This window comes from Narcine bancroftii, chromosome 3 (genome assembly GCF_036971445.1).
Source record: "Narcine bancroftii isolate sNarBan1 chromosome 3, sNarBan1.hap1, whole genome shotgun sequence".
In the NCBI taxonomy this organism is placed as follows: domain Eukaryota; kingdom Metazoa; phylum Chordata; class Chondrichthyes; order Torpediniformes; family Narcinidae; genus Narcine; species Narcine bancroftii.
The window spans coordinates 138,330,575-138,346,183 of NC_091471.1; the positions used below are offsets into that span (position 1 = coordinate 138,330,575).

Here is a 15,609-nt window from a genome sequence, read left to right on the forward strand (position 1 = left end):
CGAGCCTGCCCCACCATTCAATCATGAGTTGATCCATTTTCCCACTCCCCATTGCCCGGCTTTCTCCATATAACCTTTGCTGCCCTGACTAATCAAGAACCTATCAATCTCTCCCTTAAATACACCCAATGACTTAGCCTCCACAACTTCCCGTGGCAACAAATTTCACAGATTCACCACCCTCTGGCTGAAGAAATTCCACCATATCTCTGTTTAAGTGGGTGACCTGCAATCCTGAAGTTCTGCCCCCTTGTCCTTGACAATCCCACCATGAGAAACAACCTTTTTATATCTACTCTGTCCATGCCTTTAACCTTCGATGTTTCAATGAGAATCCCCCTCATGCTGCTAAATTTCAATGAGTACAGGCCAATGATATCCCTTTAATTCCCATATTATCCTTGTGAACTTCCTCTGAACTCTCTCTAGTGTCAGCACATATTTTTTTTTTTAATTATATTTAGACATGCAGCATGGTAACAGGCCCTTTCAGCCTACGAGTCATGCCACCCAATTGCACTCAATTGACTCGACAACCCCCAGTACATTTTTGAATGGTGAGAGGAAACCGGAGCTCCCAGGGAAAATCCATGCAGACATGGGGTGAACATATAAACTCCTTACAGACAATGCAGGATTCAAACCCTGGTCACAATTACTGGTGCTGCAGCAGCATTGCACTAGCCACTACTTAACCGTGCCACCCGATGAAGATCCCAAAACTGTTCGCATAACTCCAAGAGAGGTCTTAGTGGTGCCTTATAAACCCTGAACATTGCACCCCTGCTCTTGTATTCTATTCCTTTTGAAATGAAGGCCGGCATTGTATTTGCTGCCTTTACTATTGACTCAGCCTGCAAGTTTACGTTCAGGGTAATCTGCATGAGGACTCCCAGGTCCCTTTGCATCTGGAAATTTTCCATTTTCTCCCCATTTTAAAAAATTGTCTGCTTGTTTATTTCTTCTTCCAAACAAAATACATGACTATACATTGTCCAACATTGTATTTCATTTGCCACTTCTTTGCCCATGCTCATAATCTGTCTAAGTCCTTTTGTAACCTTCCCATTTCCTCAGCATGATGCTGAACCAAGCCATGAAAGACCCCAACAATGAAGACGCTGTTTACATCCGGTACCGCACGGATGGCAGTCTCTTCAATCTGAGGCGCCTGCAAGCTCACACCAAGACACAAGAGAAACTTGTCCGTGAACTACTCTTTGCAGATGATGCCGCTTTAGTTGCCCATTCAGAGCCAGCTCTTCAGCGCTTGACGTCCTGCTTTGCGGAAACTGCCAAAATGTTTGGCCTGGAAGTCAGCCTGAAGAAAACTGAGGTCCTCCATCAGCCAGCTCCCCACCATGACTACCAGCCCCCCCACATCTCCATCGGGCACACAAAACTCAAAACGGTCAACCAGTTTACCTATCTCGGCTGCACCATTTCATCAGATGCAAGGATCGACAATGAGATAGACAACAGACTCGCCAAGGCAAATAGCGCCTTTGGAAGACTACACAAAAGAGTCTGGAAAAACAACCAACTGAAAAACCTCACAAAGATAAGCGTATACAGAGCCGTTGTCATACCCACACTCCTGTTCGGCTCCGAATCATGGGTCCTCTACCGGCACCACCTACGGCTCCTAGAACGCTTCCACCAGCGTTGTCTCCGCTCCATCCTCAACATCCATTGGAGCGCTCACACCCCTAACGTCGAGGTACTCGAGATGGCAGAGGTCGACAGCATCGAGTCCACGCTGCTGAAGATCCAGCTGCGCTGGATGGGTCACGTCTCCAGAATGGAGGACCATCGCCTTCCCAAGTTCGTATTATATGGCGAGCTCTCCACTGGCCACCGTGACAGAGGTGCACCAAAGAAAAGGTACAAGGACTGCCTAAAGAAATCTCTTGGTGCCTGCCACATTGACCACCGCCAGTGGGCTGATAACGCCTCAAACCGTGCATCTTGGCGCCTCACAGTTTGGCGGGCAGCAACCTCCTTTGAAGAAGACCGCAGAGCCCACCTCACTGACAAAAGGCAAAGGAGGAAAAACCCAACACCCAACCCCAACCAACCAATTTTCCCTTGCAACCGCTGCAATCGTGTCTGCCTGTCCCGCATCGGACTGGTCAGCCACAAACGAGCCTGCAGCTGACGTGGACTTTTTACCCCCTCCATAAATCTTCGTCCGCGAAGCCAAGCCAAAGAAAGAAACTGCTCCTCCACCTACCTTCGTATTAACTGTAAAATTGGCCACAAAGCCATTCATTCCATAATCTAAATCATTGATGTACAAAGTAAAAAGAAGTGGTGCCAACACTGACTCCTGTGGAAAATCACAAGCAACTGCCAATCAATCAAAGTTCTATCCACACTAGTATGTTTACTATTATATAGCATGGGCTCTTATCTTGTTAAATAGTCTCATGTGCAGCACCTTGTTCAAAGCCTTCTGAAAATCCAAACACAAGCATCCATTGCATATTCCCAATCAAGCCTGCTTGTCATTTCTTCAAATAATTTTTACAGGTTTGTCCCTCAAGGAAACCATGCTGACTTTGGCCTATCTTGTGAAAGTCAATAGTATTTATATTAATTCTAACACTCTTTGAACCATTGCCTCTTTCACTACTCCTTTGTTGACAATTTGCCACCACTATTGTGCAAGAGAAAAGATATTTGCATACTAAAAGTGGGAGACTTCTTGGTGTCACAAAATCACGCATCAATAAAAAGTTAATTTTAAATTTGACATTTCATTTTACATTCATTGATTTCAATTTAACATCCAGTTAGTTGTCAAACTTGGATCAGTCAATGAACACAAACATTGATTCCCTGAAGAGAGGAGCAGAAGCTTGAAGCCATGAGTTACAAGGTGCTTTTAAGATGCAGCACCCAGGACACAGTTGTGATTACTGGGGCAAAGGTGCCTCCAGCACCTTTTAAGCTGAAGGGGGATAGCCCCAGTAAATCGCCAACCCGGCAATTTAAGGGGATCCCACCCCCAAGATGACGCGGTAAGTGACGTGTCACGCAAACTAGTCTCCTCTGTCCCCCCCACCATCTGTCAGTCGCCCTCACACCATCAATCACACTCACCCCATCCTGCGGCAGCCGACCCCTTCCCCACGGTAGTGATTCCTCTCCCCTTCCCCGCAGCAGCTGATTCCTCTCCCCTTCCCCGCAGCAACTGACTCCTCGCCCCTTCCTCGCAGTAGCGACTCCTCGCCCCTTCCCCACGGTAGTGGCTTCTCTCCCTTTCCCCACAGTAGCGACTCCTCTCCCCTTACCTGTGGTAGTGACCCCTCTTCCTTTGATCGTGGCACCCCCTGCCCTGCGGCCATGACCTTCCACCAACCCTGGCCCCGCTGCAACAACCGCTTTCCCCTCTCAATCGTGGCAGGCACTTCACCAGGGGTTTCTCTGTGATGCCAACGTGTAAGCGCTGATGTCACCGGAACAACCGGGTTGGCCATTTTAGGTTTCAAGCTGCAGGAGGATGTGACCTAGATGAGTATTACTGGGTTCCCTGACTACCTCTGAGGTAGGGCAGGGACCCAGTTGAATTGTGACGGCCCTGAGTGGGTCGGACCCTTTCAACCTGCTGCGTGAGTGGGGCGTTAACTGGGCTCCATTTTACTCGGCAGCTTGAAAGACTCGAAGTAGATCCAGACCATAAATAATTGAGTCAAACTGGCACACGGATAACTACTATGAATGACATGAGACAAATACAAAACTAAGGAAAGAGTCTGCAGATGCTGTGATTGTAGTTATTACACAAAAATGCTAGAGAAACTCAGCAGGTCCCTAAAAGCTCCCTTTGCCTTTTATGTACTTTGCATGATATGCTGAGTTTCTCCAGCACTTTTGTGAAACAAATATAGGATCTTGAATGCTGATATACACCAATTTGTTTATCTTTCAAAATTTTGCCATCCAGACATCATAGAATTTGTTGTCTATTAGGCAGTCATAATCCCTGCAATCATAAGTCAATTCAGTTCAATACTGTGGCTGTTCACTCTCCAATGTAAATTACAATTGGAAGCACTTGCAAATTTTCTTAGTCTCTGCAACATCTGGAAAAGTGGTCTTAATTATTCTGTTTGTACAGAAACTATTGTCATCATGCATTAAAATAAAGTGTTGAGGTTTGAAATCAGTGCCAGTGAGGCAAGCCACCAGCATAAATTTAAGGTGATTCAAACCACATTGAAACCAGAGAAGTCATTGTTAATGCCATCCAGTTGATGAGTGCCCAGACGTAAAATCAAGTGTTATTCCTCCAATTTACGGGTGGTCTTGGTGCAATAGTACTTGAGGCCATTGTCAGGCATGTCAACATGGGAGTAGGGTGCAGAATTGAAATGGTTGGCTACTGGGAGATCCGTGTCACTGATGTAAACTGAGCAAAGGTGCCGAGCAAAGTGATCTCCCAGTCTGCGCCCAGTCTGTCTGATGTAGAGATCACAACGGGCGCACCGGATAAATAGGTTATCTCCACAAATACACAGTGAAGAGCTGCTTCACTTGAAAGGACCACTCGGGGGCTCAAATGGTGGTGAAGGAGGAGGCATTGGCCCAAGTACAGCTCTTCATCTGGCCACAAGAAGGCACCAAGGGGTCAATTAATTTGGAAGGGATGAGTGGATAAAAGAGTCAAGGAGGGAGCAGTGCCCACACAATGCAGAGAGATGTGTCTGGTGGTGGAATCACTTTGAAGTTGCCCGAAATTACAGATGTGTTGGATGCAGAGGTTGGTAGGGTGGTAGGTGAGGACAGATATTTGTTGTGTCTAGGGGCAGAGGGGGCCAGGGCAGATGAGTGGGAAATGGAAGAGATGCGGGTAAGGGCTAAGTTGATGGTGGAGGAGGGGAAGCCTCGTTTGTGGAAAAACGAGGACATTTTGGATGATCTGGACTGGAAGACCTCATCTTGGAAGCAATATGTCAAAGACAGAGAAATTGAGATTGAAAACCATGTCTCTTGAAGTGACTTTCTATACCAGGCTTTCATATCTTTAACATAATTTAAAGAGGTGAAAAGTAGTGGATCTTCGATGGAACCAATTGCTGTGAATAACTATCCCGCTTTTCCTTCACTCAAAAATTACAAATTGACTTTCAGTTGTTCATCTTTTTCTCCCTTCACGTAGCATGATACCATTCCATTTTCTAAGCAGTTTATAGGGTTGAACACCTTTGCTGAGCCTCCACTTATGTTGGCTGCCAGTTCACATTATTAAAATAACTCCAGCTATGGGGGAAGGAACGGATTAATGTTCTCTCCATTAAGCAGCCGGGGGTCTCATTTCACCAAATAGCAGAGCAAATACCCTGAAAATGCAAACATAGCTTTATATATATATATATATATATATATTACAGATAGCAAATGTTCCATTCAAGGTTTCTCATTTATCTCACTGGGAATTGTTGTTAAAAATTTGTTCATGTCATAGAAATAATCATGATTTCAAAACAAACAGGATCAAACTATGCCATTGTCTTGAGTTATGTATACCAACGTAATGTTTACCAATTAACTATTCATTTTCAGGACACAGAAATTCTTCATTTATAACTCATCTTAAGTGAGAATTGAAATGGTCTTAAGAAATATAATTGGTCCAAACTAATTCACAAACAAAGGAGTTCTTTGTTTTGTTATTTAATGGCTGCTTATACTTCAGGTGAAAATTATGCTGAGATACCATCTTGTGTATCATGGTTTAAGGGCTTCCTTAAATGATTGTGCTGCATATGTTGATGGTGTGACCTTCTGAATGGAAGTGAGGGAAGGGACAATAATACTTCTCTGTGACTTGGATAGTCATCATTTTTTTTTAATGCCTGTGAACATGAGTAACACAGAGCTTGATAATTAGCTGTTTTATTTTACATTGTGAAGTCACAAATCAGAAGTTGCATCGTATAAAATAATGAATAAACTTTGGCTCTTAAAATGGCTGGATTGTTTCTGGCAGAGATCTCATAATTCTTCAATAATCTTCAGAAAGGCCGAGGGTATAAACAAACATAAATCTCCTCTTCCAAATTCGATTTACCTATAAGATCATAAGATTTTGATTGAAGTTACAGGACTGAAAAATTGTGGATACTTTGTTTAGTTAATAAGTGATGGTTTTAAAGTTTGTTTTGAAACACTGTTTATCCAAATACAGCAAATGCAAATTGTCAGTTACTTCATTTCCTTTGATAGAAATAGGGGTTACATTCAAGTCAGTGAGAGAGCAAGTGCAGGCATAGCAAATTGGCTGTCCACTTCACTCTCTGATAGATCAGCTTTTCTATGAAGTTAATGGGGGAAAAAAACACACTGAACAACAAATGTTTTCAAAAGTTTGCTTCTTGAAAAAAATTCAGGATTATGATACACAACTTGAAGCTGAACGCCAGGATAATTTCAGATTTGTTGTATCACGTAGGAAGCTGGAGAAACATTGAATCAACTTTTACTGAATTTAGCCTGTTTAATCATATAATGATGCTGACACACTGACGTAAAAATGTTTTGCCGCAAATTTTCATTTGTACACAGCATCTGATGCCTCTTGTATTAGTGTCCAACAATAGTCAACCAGCATTAATCGATTCCAGTTGCCCTCATATAATTTTTCTATGATCACAATGTCCTGGTATTACCTTTCATCATGTTTGTCACTGACTGCATCAAGATCAGCAGGGAAGAAGTCCAAGTTCAATTCAGAAAAGCAATCTTCAATAACATTGCACTTCGTGGTTTCGTATGTTTGAAGTGGACTTAACATATGATAGGAAATCACAAGGATAGATTATATCTAAAAATAAATGGTACTTTATAGGAAAAATGTAAAGTGACTTGTTGCCATGTGGAAATGTTGCCATGTGGAAATTATCCTTGAAAAGTAGGCACAGTATTTTTAATGTTACTGCTTAAAATTTATGTAAAAATATCATGACCTTGTGTATTATTCAGCTCAAACATGTTGTTAGAGTTCAATGATATAATTGGGCCAAAACAAAAGAGATAAAATTAGGGAGTGGCAAGGAGAGAAGTTACATGGAAAATGGAAAAGATGAGAGGAACCAATAGCATGATGATGAGAAGTTTGGTGAGTGAGAAAAAGGGATAAGGGAAAGGCAAACGTGGATGGGAAATTTAAGGCCAAGAACATAGGGGAGTTGGTATGGGAGAAGTGAAATGGAAGAAGAGGCTAGCCTAGTGTTATCATCTGATAGGTTTTTGTGGAAGTGCAGTCCTCTAATGGGTAAAAAAAAAACCAAAGGGTGGCAGAGGTAGTGTGAAAATGTCCAGAAGGACTATTGGCAGTGGAGAGGAATGAGGCAGGAGAAAAAAATTGACGCACGATCAATTACATAAAGAACGGTTGCCGAAACTGAAGGCTTTTATTTGCAAGAGATGGACAACATCCCTGTGTTGGTCACTCACACTGACCCAGACTCAAACTTGTGCCAGGCTGTGGCATGACAGCCTTTATGGGGAAGAAAGGGGAAGAACGACGAGCCGGCCAGTGAGAGCAGGGTCAACTAGGAAAGGTCATGTAATTTACATATAGCAAATATGTACAATAGTGGTTTCACCACATTCACACCCTCTTTTAAAAGAAAGTCCCGGGGTGTGTGGTATGGTCAGTCAACTCTCATAAGTTCAGTCTGTCCATTGGTCTTCTTTGGTGTTTTGACTGGCGAGTCCCCTTCCGGGGGTCTGTAGTGGTCTCCGTCAGTTTCAGCTGATCCATCCCAGTTGGCCCGGCAGGGGTACTTGGCTGGGCCGGGAGATGGGGTTGTGTGTGTATGTTGACTCTCAGGTTGGCAGGGGTGGTGGGAATTGGGAAGTTGGGCCTTGAACAGCTGGGGGGGGGGGGGGGGGTGGGCATACCTGTCGGCTAATTGGGGGGTCCAGATGCTCCAGCATGTGCCAGGGTCCCAGATAGATACCGAGTCATCGTGCCTATCCTGGATCCTCTTGACCAGAGGGTCAAACTTGTATGTCCTCGCGTGCCTACAGAGTAGAACCAGCCAAGGGAACATCAGCCAGGTAGGTAAGGTGGTTCCCGAAGCTGATCTCCCAGGGAATGTAAACAGTCTTTCATAAGGTGTCTCGTTGGTGGCTGTACACAGGAGGGGCTGGATAGCATGGAGCACCTTTGGGAGGACCTCTTGCCAGTGGGGGCCAAGAAGGCCTTTTGACTTTAAGGCCAGTAGTACTGCCTTCCAGACCGTGCTGTTCACCCATTCCACCTGGTCATACCCCTTGGGGTTATAGCTGGTGGTCCAGCTAGATGCCATGCCCTTGGACAGCAAATATTGATTCAGCCTATCACTAATGAAGGCCAAACCCCTGTCACAGGGGTATCCTGAAATGGTGAATAAATTTTCCAGGGCCTTTATGACGGTAGCTACAGTCATGTCCGGGCAGGGGCTGACAAAGGGGAACCACGAGTACTCATGGATGATGTTGATGAAGTATATGTTGCGGTTCATTGACAATAGGGGCCCTTTGAAATCCATACTCAGACGTTGGAAGGGGTGAGTGGCCTTGATCAGGTGTGACTGTTTGGGCTGGTAGAAGCGTGGTTTGCATTCACGCATAGCCGGCCATTTTTTGGTAAGCAACCTGATGTCCTTAGTGGAGTACGGGAGATTACGGCCCTTGATGAAATGAAAAAAGTGTGTGATCCATGGTGGCTTAGATCATCGTGCAGTGCCTGCAGTCAATCCATTTGCTCACTGGTGCAAGTCCCCCGAGACAGGGCATCTGAGGGCTTGTTACGCTTTCCAGGCCAATACAGTATGTCATAATTGTAGATGGAGAGCTCAGTTCTCCACCAGAATTTTATCATTTTTGATTTTACCCTGCTGCTGATTGTTAAACATAAAGGCAATTACCCATTGGTCAGTCAGCAGGGTAAAATGCTTTCCGGCGAGATAATGTCTCCAGTGTCGTACCGCTTCATCGATAGCCTGGGCCTCTTTCTCGATGGAGGAGTGCCCGATCTTGGAGCCCTGGAAGGTGCACGATAAAAACACTATGGACCTGCCAACCTGTTAAGTGTGGCAGCCAGGGAAATGTCTGACACCTCGCTCTCCACCTGGAATTGGATGGATTTGTCCACTGCATGCTTCGTGACCTTTGCAATGTCATCTTTGATCCAGTCCAATGCCTTGCAGGCTTCTGGCAACAGGTGGAAAATGATGGCCCTGATGAGGGGTCGGACCTTCTCCACATAGTTGGGGACCCACTGAGCATAATAAGAGCAAAAACCCCAGGGAACTTTTCAAGGCCTTGAGGCAGTAGGGAAATGGAAATTCTAACAGGGGGCGCATGTGGTCGGGGTCATGGCTGATGACTCCATTCTCCACAACGCAGCCTAATATAGCCAGGCGACATGTGCTGAAGACACACTTACCTGTGTTATACATCAAATTGAGGCATTTTGTTATGTGGAGGAATTTCTGGAGGTTCCTATCGTGGTCCTGCTGATTATGGCTGCAGATGGTGACATTGTCAAGGGATGGGAAAGTGGTCCACAGCCTGTGTTCGTCCACCATCTGATCCATCTCTCTTGTTTCCTGCTCTCAACTTTTTTTTGACTAACTGAAATTGTTTAATGCCACTGAAAGACTCCAGGCAGTTTGGTGGATGACTAAGAGGCCGTCAGCTGCTCTTAGTTTAGATGAAAAGTGCCAAATCAAATCATAACCACAGATTTTGAATTTGTTGTTGTGATTGCAGTCACCTCAAGAAGAAGATAATTAAAAACAGCAGTGTTAGTGAAATGGACAGCTGTGTTCTGTCCTTTCACTACCATAGTATGAAAGCAAAACTTTTATGAAATAATATCCATAATTGTTCAAGATAGTTGAGAACTTTTTGGCAGTATGTGTACCGCACTGTCACATTATATTGCAGTTACTCCATGATGGGAAAGTAGGGGCTTGACCCAACCTTCTCTTAACCTATCGAAAACAATCTTTCAGGTATGAAACTATGCAGCACTTTATTCTGTTACAGTATTCTCTTATTTATTGGAGAGGTTATGTATTGAGGAACCTTATGCCTTGTCAGTGCAATCTGCAAGAGTACAATGCAGTGTTTCATCCCAACATAATCTGTGTCATTACACTTCAATTTGTCAAAAATAAGTTTTTAGGTCTCACTGAAGCAGCGGTGCCATTCAATCGGAAACAGCCAACAGTAATATCTCTTAAAATTCAGTCATTTATCATTTATTTTTCAACACTGACATATTAAATTGTTCTTGTTCTAGTTACATGAAGCAATAACATTGATGAAGGGATTGACAAATGCATGTTAATGTAGGTGGGAACCAAATTGACATCAGTAGACATCATCAACCCAGAATGCTAAACAACCTCATAATTTTAAACTCTCGATTTACTAATTCAATTTCTTTAAGCTTTAAAGTGCTGAACCAGTGATAAATGACCAGAGAAAATGAAGCCAGGTTGTTCTCTGTCAAATGTACTTATAATCCTACATGAGAATTTCTTCTGTTTGAAATTTCTGGTGAAATTGTATATATATACTTTCAGAGGTCTACATTTTTATTCACAATGGTTCAGAGATGCAACATTTTAACACATATCAGTTGTTTGCTTTTTTTAAACCAATCGAATAAAGATCAAGGTCAGTTAAAGTTAATCATTATTCATTTCAAGTGTTTAGTTTTCAAAGGGATACTGAGAGTGAGACAAGCACTAATATCTCCCTGTTTTCTTTTTCTGACAAAGTGCTCGATAAATCACTTTTCCTAACCTGTTAGTTCTCATTTGCTGCAATCTGTTTTGTGCAATATAAATAAGTTTAACACAGATCTGGTGAAAGGATAAATACCTTGTTATTTCACCACACACAAAGGAACTTAGGGACCTACAAAATATTTTGCATTGGGAAAGGTGCATATAATTGATGATATGGAGTGGGCAAATGTATGTTTGTTGCCTGAGGCCTGTGCACAATGGAACAGAGTTTTCACAGTTTGTACACACAAAAGCCTCTTCTGTATTTGCTTCACTCCAGGGAAGTTGGAACCTTAAGGGTCCGATTGAAGTATAAGGCTGGTGAAGGAATAGCAATAAACTACTAAATTGGTGTGTGGTTTGTAATTGGGTTTGTGGGATTGGCAGGGGGTATTGGTGGTGTGAAGGGGCAACGGTGACTTGCAGCATAGTGCAAAATATAAAGAATTGATAGAGGTATGTAGATATCAATTATGGGGGTATAGATCGAGTAAATGCAAGCAGGCATTTTCCTCTGAGGTTAGGTGAGACAAGAGGGCATGGGTTAAGGGCAAAAGCTGACATATTTAAAGGAAATATTTGGGGAAACTTTCTCACGCAGAGAGTGATGAGAATGTGGAATGAGTTGGCAGCTGAAATGGCAAATATGGGCTCAATTTTTTTTTAAATTGGGTTGATACATAGATGGGAGGGGTATGGAGGGCTATGGTCCAAGTGCAGATCAATGGGACTAGGCAGAAAAATAGTTTGGCATGGACTAGATGGGCTCAAGGGCCTGTTTCTGCACTGTAGTGTTCCGTGTTGTATTCCTGAATGCCAGACTACACAGCCTTAACCTGGTCAGGTAGATCCTCTCCAACCCTTGCTGAAGCAAGCTACTCCACTGCTCATGGGAATGGTGGAGTAGTTTGCTTGGAAAAGGCAGAGAAACCATTTGACAACTTTGCCAAATATCTACTGAATCCATATAAAATTGTATTGTGTAGTGCACAAAGATACTATGGTTACATAAAGTTTCTGGGCTTAATTGTTTTATTCTTATTGCAACTAGTTTTGACAGTTATCATTTTGAGTGGGAAGTGGCTGTTAAACTACTACATTGACTCTATTATGGTGTGAAAGACTACAGTGGAGCCAATCTCATTGAAAACCTGTGTCAAATAAGACTATCATTGCTCCTTAGTAGTGAGCTGCAGTTTGCAGATGACACTTGTGCTTTTGAGTATTTAAAGGCTGAGCTCCAAGACATGATCAAGTTGTTTGCTGAAGCACGAGAGACATGTCTTACAATCAAACTCTGCCAGACTAAGATCCTATTCCAAACTTCCTTGTTAAACCACATTTTCCTCTAATAGAAAAGATACATAATAAGCATGAAAAATGCCAGTGTAACCTTTAGTCAATTGAGGAAAAGTTATTAGAAGAACAATTCCTCAGACCTGGCTAAAAACTCATGCCCAACTAGACAGTTGTGATCAGTGCCCTTCTACAAACTGCTGAGATTGAGGTTTACCCCCATGTGCTGCAGTTTTCTCCCACATCCCAAAACCCTGCAAATTGGTAAGTTAATGTTTCACTGTAAATTGTCCCTCATGTCTGCGGAGAGAATAAAATAGGTTAGTAGGATTAGGTGACAGAGGGGTCTGTTTCTGTGCTGCATCTTGAGATCTATGACTTTATGCCTGGTACCTTGCCCAATATCATGTGAGTAAAGCAGACACACTGTTCTAAGCTTTATAATATGAGAAGGTTACCAGCCAGAGAGAAAACATATTCAAATTTGGGCTCAAATTTGCCTTGAAGAATTAGAACATCCTCACTGATATGTGGGAACTTCTGGCTCCTGGATAGTCAACGTGGAAAAGAAACATTAGGGATGGGATTAAGAAGGTCATGTACTGGAAGCACTCAGGAACTCTGTGTATGAGGGGAGGAAATGCACCAGCTAATAAAGTACCATTTGATCTACCTGTCTCATGCCTCATCCATGGAGATGTCTGCAGTTCCCACATTAGCCTCAGAACCCACAAATCCAGTTATTCTCCACTCCAAGGGAATGCTTAATAGGAAAAGGACAACCCTCTGCCTCAGATTTTTCAATAGTCATATGATGGAATATAGATAAAAGGAACATTTTTTTCACATTCCATGCTGTTACCCTTACCATGCCACTGAGGACAAAGAAAAACACTAGCAAGCTGAGCTAAAGGCAGCAAGAGTCGAGAGCACCAGCACAGCCTCCACCTTTAAAAAAAAATGTAGTGATCAATCAGCTTGGTCCCTTCACTGTGACAATCTTGATTAACCTATCATATAAATTCAGTATTTTCTTCTTATATTTCATGAGAGGATTTCTGCCTTTTTTCCTAAATATAATTCATTGAAGTATTTTCTTTATTTATTCTCTCTCAAGTGGAGGTAATTTTAATAACAGCTGAAGGAAATAATTCACCATTAGAAATTCTTCTTATTAATTAGTTGCTGCATCACTAGTTTCTGTACTAACCAGACATTTTGGTTTGGAATTAACATGATCTAATGTATTCCAAAAATTCCTCCTATTTTGTGTTCATTTACTCAGCAATAGCTTCATCTGAAATTTCTTGAAAATATTATTAGCATTTATTCGAGCATAAAAACCAATGTAGAACAAATCTGCATGAATGCAAGTTCAGAGTTACCAGTAATTATTAAATATATCCATGAATATGAAAAAAAGAAGTAAATACCTTCTGATGGTTTGGAGTAAATCGCAAAATTCTGTGGAAACAAAATTTTGTGATGGTTTGTGATGTGAAGATTCATTAAAAAGTTAACATTTACAAATGTTCATTTTTTTAAATCATTGATTTGTTATGAAAGGAGGACAATAGTTGATTATTTTGTTGTTTCAGGTGTCTTTGGGAAACACTGTGAACTGAACAGCTATGGCTTTGAAGAGATGTCATACATGGAGTTTCCTAGTCTGGATCCAAACAATAATTACATCTATATCAAATTTTCCACCATTAAAGAAAACTCTCTATTAATCTATAACTATGACAATCAGACAGGAAACAAGGCTGAATTTCTAGCCCTGGAAATAGTGGAAGGCAAGATGAAATTCTCCTTCAACCTTGGAAGTGGAGCATACAGGCTGATGACAACAAAGAGGGTCTCTGACGGACAGTTTCACACTGTGGTTGCGAGAAGGGCTGAACTAGTAAGTAACAAATTCCCTATACTTAATCCCATACTGGATCCTGTGGTTTAGTTTGTTTTGAGTGGACTAAATAAATATGAAACGAAAGGTATTTTTAAACTACTTTACAGAATGCAGTTCACAGGTTGAATACTCTTGAAACTCACATGTGTTGCCACTCTGGGTAAAACTAATCATACTTCTTCCACTTACTGTGCAATACAGAAAATAATTATTCAATAATAAATAATGTGCAAAGTAATAATTATTTGCTGAGTCTCCCTTTAAAATGTTTATAGGCTCATGCTCAGTGTCAATGCATTGGCACTGATTGTAGTGCCAATGCACCTAAATGATCAAAAAGATGAATATCTACTAATATTTACAATGGCAGAAGAGAGAGAATGGATCTGAAGGGGAATAGATAACAGAAGGTCCAGAAAGTACCAAAAATATTGTGATACTGTGCAATACCCATATTCTTACAGTCAGGGAGATGAACAAAGCAAAGGTCTTGACCTAAAAAAGCACCAACAAATGTCATCTCTCATATTTGAGAATTAGTCAATGAAAAATAACATTAACCTTCAATCCAGGATTTATGTACAAAATCAAGGCTAATACTTAAATGCCATCAACAAAACCTTTTCCAAGCAATCTTATGTTTTCTACCTTTTGTCTCCATTAATTTTTTAGGTTTCAGTTAAATTTCTTAAATTATTTTTAAACATCAAGAGTGCAATATAATTCAGAATTATTGTTTAATCCAAATATCCCCAAAAAATTAATATAAATAAGAAATGATTGACTACCTGCCTTTTCAATTTCATTCCCATTCTTGATTTTATCTGCTTCTATTTAATTCCATTCTCTCTTCTCATTTGAATTTTGCGATTGTATTCAATTTAATGTTTTGTATCTAATAACTGTGTTTAATATATTTTTTAATGTTTTGTATCTAATAACTGTGTTTAATATTTCATTAGAATCTCCCCTTATTGCCTATTGTGACTGGAAGGGTAAAAATTCTTTAACCATTAAAAACAGTAACAATAGCCATATTCATACAGCAATAATTATATTGGCTGCCTCAGTGTTAAGGCTCTTGCATATGTTAATGAGAACTGTAACTGAGGTTTAGGCTTCCACTAAGATATGTAGGTAATTGCCACACTTGCATTGCTCCAGGGATTTTGGTGAGCAACCAGCACTCAACAGTGGGTTGAGATTTAATATTTATTTTTCAGAATTCACTTTGTTCAAGGATGATTAAAAGTGCTCTAACTGATCCACAACACTCCTGCTGACTTGTTTGCTGTTCCTTCAGCCAGTTTTCAATGTTAGAGATATTATATAAAGAGTATTTATTCTAAAGTGCATGCACACCACTTTTTAAGACCAGATTATTTTCTCTATGCAGAGTGTAATGTCTAAAGTGCTGTAGAATGGATGAAGTTTTAGTAGTCTTAGGAGATAATGTCCTAAATCCCTCAGTGCTATTTTGAAGCAGTTTTGAAAGAGCCATTTGGTTAGGTTAATCAGCCATGTGTGTCTTCAAGTGTGCAGACATGTAGGAAATATATTGCCCAGATGTCACACCGTTTATAGAAAAACCCACAGACTTTCAATGCT

At 41.4% G+C, this 15,609-nt stretch overlaps 1 protein-coding gene across 2 annotated transcripts in view; it reads left to right on the forward strand.

The window, feature by feature from the left end:
• The window catches only part of fat4 (FAT atypical cadherin 4), a 465,822-nt gene that overhangs the window by 388,060 nt on the left and 62,153 nt on the right, over positions 1-15,609 (forward strand). For both annotated transcript variants that reach the window (XM_069925240.1, XM_069925241.1), the window contains exon 12: positions 13,691-13,998. In XM_069925240.1, coding sequence (XP_069781341.1) covers positions 13,691-13,998 — 308 coding nt within the window. The remainder of the gene's footprint in view (positions 1-13,690; positions 13,999-15,609) is intronic.